At 45.3% G+C, this 12,956-nt stretch overlaps 1 protein-coding gene across 1 annotated transcript in view; it reads right to left on the bottom strand.

Moving 5' to 3' along the window:
* The window catches only part of mettl24 (methyltransferase like 24), a 30,233-nt gene that overhangs the window by 15,929 nt on the left and 1,348 nt on the right, over nt 1–12,956 (bottom strand). The window contains exon 3 of the mRNA XM_076988125.1: nt 3,612–3,710. Coding sequence (XP_076844240.1) covers nt 3,612–3,710 — 99 coding nt within the window. The remainder of the gene's footprint in view (nt 1–3,611; nt 3,711–12,956) is intronic.

Below are 12,956 nucleotides of genomic sequence, written 5' to 3'. Positions count from 1 at the left end.
ATGGGGACACTGGTTTATCGTTGACTAGAAGATGGGGACACTGGTCTATCGTTGACTAGAAGATGGGGACACTGGTCTATCGTTGACTAGAAGATGGGGACACTGGTTTATCGTTGACTAGAAGATGGGGACACTGGTCTATCGTTGACTAGAAGATGGGGACACTGGTTTATCGTTGACTAGAAGAAGGGGACACTGGTTTATCGTTGACTAGAAGATGGGGACACTGGTCTATCGTTGACTAGAAGATGAGGACACTGGTTTATCGTTGACTAGAAGATGGGGACACTGGTCTATCGTTGACTAGAAGAAGGGGACACTGGTCTATCGTTGACTAGAAGAAGGGGACACTGGTTTATCGTTGACTAGAAGAAGGGGACACTGGTTTATCGTTGACTAGAAGATGGGGACACTGGTCTATCGTTGACTAGAAGATGGGGACACTGGTCTATCGTTGACTAGAAGATGGGGACACTGGTCTATCGTTGACTGGTCTATCGTTGACTAGAAGATGGGGACACTGGTCTATCGTTGACTAGAAGATGGGGACACTGGTCTATCGTTGACTAGAAGATGGGGACACTGGTTTATCGTTGACTAGAAGATGGGGACACTGGGTTATCATTGACTAGAAGATGGGGACACTGGTTTATCATTGACTAGAAGATGGGGACACTGGTTTATCATTGACTAGAAGATGGGGACACTGGGTTATCATTGACTAGAACAGTGGTTCCCAAACTTTTTCTGCCGTGCCCCCCTTTAGTAGATGAGAATATTTTTGCCCCCCCCCCCCCCCCCATTGACTAGGGATGCACCGATTCACGTTTTTCACTTCCGATACCCATTCATATCTATCTGAGACTTGGTATCGGCCGATACTGATCCGATACCGATCTGATAAAACAGTGCTGAATCGACTTAAAACATTTTTTTTTTTAAACACAGACATACTGAATTACAAGTTTATTGAAAACTCTGCACCAGTATAGCACACTTAAACACACATAAAAACATGTAAAAAAAAGCACAACTTGCATTTGTTCAGTCAGGGCAATTATGAATATAACATTGAATGTAAAATATCAAAGAACCTGAAACAGACAAAAACAATAAGTTCACAACTTTGGTCAAACATGAAAAAAATAAACTGCAAGAAACCTTTGAAATGGTTCAAGAATTCTAAATATCATTTTAAATAAATAAGGAGATGAAATAAGAGAAACAGCAATACCTATGCGGCTAGTTTGCTAGCGTTGACATCACGCAGAGCACAAAGCATGTAACGGCCAGAAATATGTGTACTGTCTCTTTAAGGGAGCGAGTTGAGCGCGCGTATGGAATATTGTTGTTATTTAGCTTTCTGCCGTAGAAAACCACTGCTCTTTATTTTATCTTTATTTTATTTCTGTAAGTAACGCATTCAATGAGCTTTGGACAACTCACCAGTTCATGTATGAACAGTCAAGTAATGATGGAGCCCAGGTTTATTTTGGTCAACCAGCACATAAACGGACTAAGTGGAATAGCACCAGCGCGAGTACGAGTGAGTGATTCACCTCTTCTCTGCTTCGTGTTTCACTCGCCTGTTAACTGTCCAAGTTTTCTGTCCGTGTCGGAGTGTAACTCCGAAAAGCGTTACAAGCATAGAATTAGACTGAATAGATCTGTTTTAATGGATCGGTCACATTGTCACTGATACCCGATATAGAATTTTTTCAGATATTAATATCGGAATCGGTGCATCCCTAATATTGACACGTGCACGTTTTACTTTCAAGCTCCGCGCCCCCCCTGCAATAGCTCCGCGCCCCACCTAGGGGGCGCGCCCCCCACTTTGGGAACCACTGGACTAGAAGATGAGGACACTGGTTTGTCATTGACTAGAAGATGGGGACACTTGGTTTATCGTTGACTAGAAGATGGGGACACTTGGTTTATCGTTGACTAGAAGATGGGGACACTGGTCTATCGTTGACTAGAAGATGGGGACACTGGTTTATCGTTGACTAGAAGATGGGGACACTGGTTTATCATTGACTAGAAGATGAGGACACTGGTTTATTGTTGACTAGAAGATGGGTTAGGGTTAGGGATCAGTTGGGATCAGTCATGGTCAGTTGTGGTCAGTTGTGGTCAGTCACGGTCAGTTAAGGTCAGTTGTGATCAGTCACAGTCAGTCGTGGTCATTTGTGATCAGTCGTGGTCAGTTGTGATCAGTCGTGGTCAGTTGTGGTCAGTCGTGATCAGTCGTGGTCAGTTATGGTCAGTCGTGGTCAGTCATGGTCAGTCGTGGTCAGTCATAGTCAGTCGTGGTCAGTCGTGGTCAGTCGTAGTCAGTTGTGGTCAGTCATGGTCAGTCATGGTCAGTCGTGGTCAGTCATGGTCAGTCATGGTCAGTCGTGGTCAGTCGTGGTCAGTCATGGTCAGTCATGGTCAGTCGTGGTCAGTCATGGTCAGTCGTGGTCAGTCGTGGTCAGTCATGGTCAGTCGTGGTCAGTCATAGTCAGTTGTGGTCAGTCGTGGTCAGTCATGGTCAGTCGTGGTCAGTCATGGTCAGTCATGGTCAGTCATGGTCAGTTGTGGTCAGTCGTGGTCAGTCATGGTCAGTCATAGTCAGTTGTGGTCAGTCATGGTCAGTCGTGGTCAGTCATGGTCAGTCGTGGTCAGTCGTGGTCAGTCGTGGTCAGTCATGGTCAGGAATTCCTGCCTATTTTTGGCCCCAGTTGAGCTGAGATTCTTCCTGCAGCTGCAGCTGAGAAAAGAACTCAGAGCCAAATTTGTTCTTTCAGCAGTTTGTTCCCAAAGAGCGAAAGAGGGGGAGAGGAAGGAGGAGAGGGACAGGAAGAAAGAGAGGAAGAGGGAGGGAGAGAGAGAGGAAGAGGGAGGGAGAGAGAGAGGAGTCAGTAATCTGCAGTCCTAATACGAAGACTGATCTCCCTTTTGTAGAGTGGATGATCGGCTGTGATTGGCTGTGGTTGGCTGTGGTTGGCTGTGATTGGCTGTGATTGGCTGTGATTGGCTGTGATTGGCTGTGATTGGCTGTTCTTTGTCTGTTTTCCCTGCTAGATTACATTTTAACCCCAAGAGACACACTGAAATGCTACAGTTTCCTATGGGACATATCACTCATGCTTCTGGATACACCCTGCAGTGCTGTAGTGTGTGTGTGTGTGTGTGTGTGTGTGTGTGTGTGTGTGTGTGTGGGGATAAGAGAAGGAAAGAGTTAATTACAGAACATTTGAATGTGCACATAAATGATGAGTCTCATGAAAATAATTGATGCATGCTATGGTTTGTCCTGTTCTGTCTGGATAAGACTGGCTCATACAGATCCAATTATTTAATTCACATTACAGTAAAGATGCTTCTGGCTTTCAGTTATTACACACTGAGTAAAACATTAACAAAGTAAAAATACATTTTAAATAAAAATAAATAAATCAAATAGCACTGGATGCATTTAAAATGACTAACCCTGCTCCTCTGCACTTGACTGAGCTCAAGTGAGCCCAGGGGAGCAAGAATCTCTAAAAACACTCATCTGGCATTCACACTGATCGACAGCAATACACAGCATGTGTGTGTGTGTGTGTGTGTGTGTATTATACCTGTAGTGTGGTAATGTAATTGATGAACCTGAATGCCTCAGCTTCCAGATTGGGACTCTCACTGGCCCATGGTTCCAGCTCAATCTTCCACCTGAGAGACTGCACACACACACACACACACACACACACGCACACACACACACACACACACACACACACACACACACACACACACACACACACCACACCCACACGCACGCACGCACGCACGCACGCACGCACACACACACACACACACACACACACACACACACACAGTAAAGGTTTATTGTTCTCATTTTGCATGTTCCCTGTCTCTACCATCAGTAAATCCTCAGTCCTGTAGAGACCAGACTAAAGTCCTGTGTGTGTGTGTGTGTGTGTGTGTGTGTGTGTGTGTGTGGGTGTGTGTGTGTGTGTGTGTGTGTGTGTAGGTGTGTGTAGGTGTGTGTGTGTGTGTGTGTGTGTGTGTGTGTGTGTGTGTGTGTGTGTGTGTGTGAGCCATGCTCTACTTTCCCATCCAGTAGAATGAAAGGGTGAACTGGGTGAAACTGCATTATTTTGTGTCATCAGTGAACAAGAGTTCAGATTGTATTTTAGATGTTTAGATGGTCAGAGTGGTTCCAGTTTCTCCACCAGAGCTTCACTCTGTTCTGACCCTCGTGCAGTAGTGTTCTGCTCAGGCCCCACCAGGCCCACGTCTGACAGCTCCGGCATGTGTTTAACCGCTATGATTATCTTCATCTTTGACACATACAGTTTACCGTACAATGTCTCCCCATGTGGACCGAGTCAAACTTGTACACCGCGCACTGGACACTTGTCCTCGCTCGTGAAATTCACTGTTCTTGTGATGCAAATATTTGGACAGCCATCGTACTGACAACAGAAGTCAGTACAGGCCAGAGTCTCCGGGTCTGAACTCCTGTGTTGGGTCGTTTAGACTGATTTACTCCATCAGTTCTACAGCTGTCACACAACTGCTGAGGAAAATCAGTGTGAAGACGAGCCCACACCCCACCTCACACACCCCACACCACACACCCCACCTCACACCCCACACTACACACCCCACCTCACACCCCACACTACACACCACACCTCACACCCCACACTACACACCCCACCTCATACCCCACTACACACCCACTACACACCCCACCTCATGCCCCACAATACACACCCCACACCCCACTTCACACCACACACCCCACCTCACACCCCACACTACACACCCCACCTCACACCCCACAATACACACCCCACCTCATACGCCACACTACACACCCACTACACACCCACTACACACCCCACCTCACACACACCACAATACACACCCCACACTACACACCCCACCTCATACCCCACACTACACGTTCTTTCTTTTTCTGGGTCACTTTCCTCTTTTCTCATTGGAATGTGCATGTCCGTCACCCCTCAAATCCCCCATAACACACACACACACACACACACACACACACACACACACACACACACACACACACACACACACACACACACCAGGCTGGTGTGGCAGGGTGCTAAAATGAACTAGGGTGCTAGATGTTTTTCCATCTGAGGCTTTTCAGTGCATACTCTCTCCCTCTCTCTCTCTCTTTCCAGTCTCCTCTCCTTTGACTTCAGGAATTCTTTTATTATTCATCTAGTTGACATTTCTATTTCTACCCATGAACAGTGTGTGCGTGTGTGTGTTTTGTTTGCCTGTGTCTATCAGGATTTTGATTGGTCGCAGTCAGCTAAGCTTCTCCCTCCCACCAACCAGACCTAATCAATTACCTGTGAGTCACTCCAGCCCTGCTGTCTCTCTCTTTCTCCCTCTCACTCTCCCTCTTTCTCTCTCTCTGTCTCTCTCCCCCTTTCTCTCTCTCTCTCTGTCTCTTTCTCTCTCTCACTCTCCCTCTTTCTCACTCTCTCCCTCTTTCTCTCTCTCTCCCTCTCTTTCTCTCCCTCTTTCTCACTCTCTCCCTCTTTCTCTCTCTCTCTCTGTCAATTCAATTCAATAATGCTTTATTGGCATGAATGTAACCAGGTACACTATTGCCAAAGCAGGCAAACAATATACAAATAAATATCATTAAAAAAATACAATACAAATCAATATAAATCAATACACAAAATAGTAAAACTACTATTAGTAATTACTACTACTACCACTAATACTACCACTACTACTATAACTACTATTACTGCTACTACCACTAATAACAACAATAATAAAACAATAACATAAAAACAGATATAATTATAATAGATATTTACAGAGAGAATGATTATAATTAATGGTAATTAACATGAATTGAAGGAGAATAAGTCTAGGGAGACGTTATAAATGTATAATTAATCAGTAATAATCAGTTACTACTGCTCTCTTTCAAGTTGTGGCAGTCTGTTATGTATTGTGCTGCAAGTTTGATCAGCTCTTTCTTCTCTCCCAGTATGTACTGGAGCTTCTCAGAGTCAGTGCAGAGCTGGAACTCTGGACAGACTCTACTGGCTCTTAGGTAGAACCTGGTTCTGATCCACTCATACTTGGAGCACTCAGTCAGGAAGTGCTGCTCTGTCTCCACCACAGAGAGCTCACAGTGAGAGCACAGCCTCGCCTCTCTGGGGGTTCACTTCTGCCTGTGACGGCCTGTCTCGATGGCCAGATTGTGCTCACTGAGTCGGTACCTGGTCAAGATCTTCCTCAGTGACCTCTCTTTGATGTCTGTGAGGTACGGGGCCAGTGTGTACTCTCGATTGAGGGCCAAGTAGCACTGCAGTTTGTGTTGTTGTTGGGCAGTGTGGGTCCAGTGTGTGAGGTAGTGATGTTTGTGTTGGGTTATAATTTGATTGGGTCTGATTTTGCGAGTGAGTGTGTGGTGAGGATGTTTGTTGTCAGTGATGTCGTTGGGTTTTAGGCCACTGAGGGTCATGACCAGCTGGCTGAGGGGACTCCTGTCGATGTTGAGCTCCTGGCTGGACAGTGCTTTGTAGTGCAGCGATTGGGGGTCACTGGATTTGATGTGCCTCCAGAAGTTCAGAGCTCGTTTGTGAATGGTTCTCTCTCAATTCAATTCAATTCAAGGTGCTTTATTGGCATGACAAATATTGCTTCATTTGTATTGCCAAAGCCTGAACACTTACAACACTAGTAACACTGAACACTTACAATACTAGTAACACTAGATAAAAGTTGGGCTCACAACTCTAAACATTGCAAAATTGTTAAACAACAGGTAAAATAAATATATACATACACATAAATACATTTCCCTAATTAAATAATAAAATCAGAAGTTGAAATCAAATAATACACACATAAGGGGGTAAGAAGGGGAACCACATGTATATTTACATACATCAAATACACGGAGTGTGTGTGTGTGTGTGTGTGTGTGTGTGTGTGTGTGCGTGTGTGAGGCCGCACTGCTAGGAGACCTCACTGCTATCAGAGTCAGGAACACACCCAACAAAGATACCTAGGGTTAGATACCTAACCCCAACCCCCCAGAGATACCTAGGGTTAGATACCTACCCCCAACCCCCCAGAGATACCTAGGATTAGATACCTAACCCTAACCCCCCAGAGATACCTAGGGTTAGATACCTAACCCCAACCCCCCAGAGATACCTAGGGTTAGATACCTAACCCCAACCCCCCAGAGATACCTAGGGTTAGATACCTAACCCTAACCCCCCAGAGATACCTAGGGTTAGATACCTAACCCTAACCCCCCAGAGATACCTAGGGTTAGATACCTAACCCTAACCCCCCAGAGATACCTAGGGTTAGATACCTAACCCTAACCCCCCAGAGATACCTAGGGTTAGATACCTAACCCCAACCCCCCAGAGATACCTAGGGTTAGATACCTAACCCTAACCCCCCAGAGATACCTAGGATTAGATACCACCACCACCACAACACCAGGTTCTTCACTCAAAAAGCTGAGATGACCAATAGTGACCACTGACCTTTTGTAATTCCACTTATGCACCCTGAGAGACCTATCACACAAACCACCAGAGACAAAAATGCATAAACACACACACACATATATAATATATACACACACACACGCGCACACACATACATACATACACACACACACACACACACACACACTAACGGAGAGACTAGCGGAGAGACTAACGGAGAGACTAACGGAGAGAATAAAGGAGACTAAAGGAGAGACTAACGGAGAGACTAAATAGAGACTAACGGAGAGACTAGTGGAGAGACTAACGGAGAGACTAGCGGAGAGACTAACGGAGAGACTAACGGAGAGACTAACGGAGAGACTTTCCTCCGAGTCACGCCACAGGCAGCCAGAGCATCTTTTCATGATCTCACGATAAACTCTCAGGTAGCGGCAACACCACCTGCGCTCACCAGCAGGCCTTGGTACTTGTTGAAACACCACACATCTACACCAGGACTACTTCTTATCTGAGAACATGCACTGATACCACCCCCACCAAAATATACATTCATAATATTAGATATTTAGAATAAAACTTTGTGAGAAGTCCATGTTCTTTTAACACTGAAGCTAACCTGGAATATGATCTGTAGTGTACCAAACCACAGTGTGGCTGTTCTTTCCCTATTCATCATTTCCGATTGCTCCGAAATGAATGACCATGATTCACTCATATCCACACAAGCACTTATTCACTTATTCACTTATTCACTGCATCTGAAGGTGTAACTGCGGGATTATCGGATTAACAGATTAAGGGTTTTATTGATGCTGCTCTCACTTGTCTCAGCCGGCCCAGTTGAGCTCCCGTGAGCGACAGCAGAGGAGAGAAACAGGATCACAAAACTTTTTCAGAGGTGACCAGGACGGACTGGGAGGTAAAACTGTCTCCTAATCCCTCTGAGCACAGCGTCACACAGATGAAGAGAAGGACCTTTTCTTAATACAAAAGTCGCCACGTACTTTACTAAAAGCTCGGTGATGTATTCCTCATCTGTTTCTCTCTGGCAGTAGTTTAACACCTTCTCAGTGTCAATCACACATAAGATTATGTAATCTCGGCCCCCTCAGTCCCGTTTCAGAAGAGACAGAACAGAATAAAGATCATGGATTATGGAGATTATTTAATCCTTTTAATAAAGAGAATATCTGATGATGGTTTCTGAGCACCTCGAGCTCTGAGTGAGCCAAGTGAGAATGAGGGCTACAACCTCAACCGACAACCTCGTAACAATTTACAATCTCGTAACGACAATCTCATAACGATGATCAACAATAATGACAATACCTTTTATCATCACATTCCATTTAAAAAACGTGTTCACACTGGTGATCTGAGATGTTCATACTGTCATCTAGCTGTGTCATGCGATGACTCTAGTTGTGATGATGTCTTGCCCCGCCCTTTAAAGGAGGAGCCTGGAGCTGACCACTGTCATGCTATTGATAAACCTGCCAGAGCCACATGCTAATCACATGCACATATATATGATTGTTTAAATTGATGTTCACATACTTAAACTGTATTTTATATCCTGGTTACATGTTTCTACCAGAGACAATTCCATACAAGCACCTAGGAGGTCTGGTTACATGTTTCTACCAGAGACAATTCCATACAAGCACCTAGGAGGTCTGGTTACATGTTTCTACCAGAGACAATTCCATACAAGCACCTAGGAGGTCTGGTTTGCCGGTGGATGTGTCGATACCACCAGCAGACGCAACGATGATCCTACCTGAGACCCAACATCTACACTGGGAGGACTGTGACTGCTCAGCCTGGGATTAGAGAGAGAGAGAGAGAGAGAGAGAGAGAGAGAGAGAGAGAGAGAGTGTGTGTGTGTGTGTGTGAGTGTGAGTGTGTGTGTGTGTGTGTGTGTGTGTGTGTGTGTGTGTGTGTGTGTGTGTGTGAGAATCCTTTCTTTCCTTCCTTTTGTGTCAATTCCACTTACTCACTTCAGCCTCAATGGGAGACTGCAAACTGCTGCATACTCTCTCTCTCTCTCTCTCTCTCTCTCTCTCCCTCCCTCTCTCTCTCTCTCCCTTCCTCTGTCACTCTCTCTCTCTCTCTCTCTCTCTGAAAGGCTCTTTGTTCAGGGACACATTGGCTTGTCCTCTGACAGTGACTCTGACCAGAGACACAGAAGCAAAAAGCCATTAGCAAAAAAGCCAGACACAGAGGGCCAGTGTAGGACTGATTCAAGTATGTGTGGTATGATTAATCAGAACACTAGAATCATTTCTGAAGTGCACCATTACTCCTTTGCACCACAACAAAGACACAGACATCATCTTTACAGAACCAACAAACAAACTGCAGGAGACAACAGCGCCGCTAACTGCAGCAGGTCTGGCGGGCGCCCAGCCAGAGATCCAGGACTCAGACCACGAATGCAGTGAGGAGACGTCTGATCCCTTTAATCCAGACTGAAATGACTGGATGTGGAGGGCTACACGCGGATATCGGTCCTGTGCAGATCTATGCGGGTCTATTCAGATCAGTCACAGCAGAAATGCAAAATGTTGAACACACGCTGTAACAAGTCTGTCTGTGTATCTAATCGTAACTAATCTAATCTAATCCTAACTAATCTAATCTAATCCTAACTAATCTAATCTAATCCTAACTAATCTAATCTAATCCTAACCCTTCTCCCAGTTAAACCCTAACGCTAACCTAGCTAACCATTACGCTAACCTAGCTAACCCTAACGCTAACCCTTCTTTGTTCTAACCTTGAATAGAAAGTTATTCTTCCAGTTCTATATATAAATGAAAATTAAATGATTTTTCTATAGTCAGGTCCTCCAGGTGGGAGACATGCCCTGCCCACCACACCAAACAGGGACAGGAGCCAGAGTTCCTATTTCACCCACGTGAAGAGATCATCTCCACCAAACTCCCCTCCCTCCTGTATCGATCATCTCTGTCAGCACACACAATCCATTTATATAAAACTGCCCTGTCATTATAGTCACAAAAATCAATATGAAACATTTGAAAATTCAAGTGACTTAAACCACAAAACATTTACTGTATGTGAATAAATGGCTAGTGAAGAGGACGACGACGCTCATCACACTAATATATCTCAGAGGCTTAAGACTGCTGTGGGAGGCAATTTGGGCCTCATTTCAGATTCAATAAGCAGGCTGGGTGTGGGCAGAGCATCTAGTTATGGGGGAGGGATGCACCTTCATCATCATCAATAAGGGTTATTAAGAACGGCCAATCACCACTCTTGTTGCTGAGTTTACAGGGGGCACACAAAGCTCCTTGAAGCTGTGTAGTCTGGCCAGTTCGGTGGCCATGTTTGGAGTTCTCTGATTATCTCTCTCTCTTCACTCTCACGATGGTCTGCTCTACAGGCAGTGACTCTGTTCCTCTTCTAGAATCAGTTCAAGACCTTTCTAGAGATGTTGTGTGGGAGAACTGAGGCGTAAACCCAAAGACAATTGAGCAGATGACAGTTATGTTCCCTTTAAAAACACTATGTACAAAAACGGATGTGATTCTCTCTCAGGTGAGTCAATGCACACGTTCACGTCTTTGCATTCAAGTGGACATTCTGAATGCTAATATCATAGTTGTTCAATTTCCAATCCAGCGAGAAAGGAAAGCTACTTCACTAAATCTCCACCTCACTTCATCTCTACGTAAACTAAACTTACCTCACTAAATCTCTACATAACTACACAGCAGGGTTACAACAGGACAGGCAGCGAGGGTTTGGTAACTGATCTGGGATCAGCCTCCCTAATCGTCAAAAACACAAAGCTGCCACTAGAATGGGACAAAACCCTTTTATGTTGTGTCCACCAGTCACGCAGAATGAATATGATGCCATGTTGTCTCGGTTGGAGTCATGAATATTCAGACTGTGGGGCTTATAAATACGTGGTGTGAAACAGGCTACAGGCATATGCCACATGTAATATTGATAAAGCACGTGTTCTCCACAGGCCTTTCTGTGGGTAACAAAAATGTGGACTTTTAGCATGTCTCTTTAGCATGTCTGTTTAGCATGTATCAAGATAGCGCCAGACGGCTGATAATTCTGTCGGGGGGGAGAAAAGGGCACTAGAATATTCAGCGCTAATGGAAACCGACGCTGGGGTCCTGTTGACAGCCGCCAGAGCAAAAGAGATTGAGTCTGCTTTACTTGTTTGTGTGGGTGTGTAAGACAGAGAGCGACAGCAGTGAATGTGTGAGTAGGTGTGCGCAGACGCTAACAGGCAAAGAGGCTAAGAGGCTAGTCTTCTTAAGGACGTGCACACAGTAGTCTAGAACACTTAAGGAAAGGTCAGTGGCCAGGGCTTGTCTGTTCCAGGCAGGTGTATTTGATCAGACCAGCCCCTCGATCAGACCAGCCCCTCGATCAGACCAGCCCCTCGGATCACACCAGCGCCTCGGATCACACCAGCGCCTCGAATCACACCAGCGCCTCGGATCACACCAGCGCCTCGGATCACACCAGCGCCTCGGATCACACCAGCGCCTCGGATCACACCAGCGCCTCGAATCACACCAGTGCCTCGAATCACACCAGCGCCTCGATCAGACCAGCGCCTCGAATCAGACCAGCGCCTCGAATCAGACCAGCGCCTCGATCAGACCAGCACCTCAATCAGACCAGCACATCAGTGCTTCTTCATTTGTTTGGTTTTCTGGTGCCATCAGTGACACATACAGGATGATTGAAGTTACATACTCACTACATACTCAGTACATACACACTACATATGCACTACATACTCAGTACACACACTACATACTTAGTACATACACACTACATACACACTTCATACGGACTACATACTCTACATACACACTACATCCTCTACATACACACTTCATACTCACCACATACTCACCACACCCAAATGTGTTTCCTCTTCTAGATTGTTTAATCAGTCCTCTGTGAATCTGTTTACTATTAACATCCTTCACACAAAATAATTGGCTAATGTGTTTTGTATTTATACTGAGCATCTGTAACAGCTCTCCTTTCAAAAGCTCCACGGAAAGTTAGACAAGAACCGATTCTGATATCCCATAATAATTCACACATGCACGGTGGCCCTGGCTGGACTGTGTCTGGCTGGACTGTGACTGGCTGGACTGTGTCTGGCTGGACTGTGTCTGGCTGGACTGTGACTGGCTGGACTGTGACTGGCTGGACTGTGTCTGTCCTGGTGTCCAGTACTCAAAGCTTCAGTCCCTGAACAGAAAAGCCCTGTGTGCACTCCAAACGTTGCTGTCTTTATGACCTCAAGGTTACTGTGTTCATGAAAAATATTTCACATTTAACCTTTAACTGTTTTATTACCTTTGGTTGTACCTGAGACTCTGGTATTTGTAATTTGAATCCTCAGAC

The sequence above is a fragment of the Brachyhypopomus gauderio genome, unplaced genomic scaffold, assembly GCF_052324685.1.
Source record: "Brachyhypopomus gauderio isolate BG-103 unplaced genomic scaffold, BGAUD_0.2 sc60, whole genome shotgun sequence".
NCBI lineage: Eukaryota > Metazoa > Chordata > Actinopteri > Gymnotiformes > Hypopomidae > Brachyhypopomus > Brachyhypopomus gauderio.
This window is presented reverse-complemented; position numbering and strand designations above follow the sequence as displayed.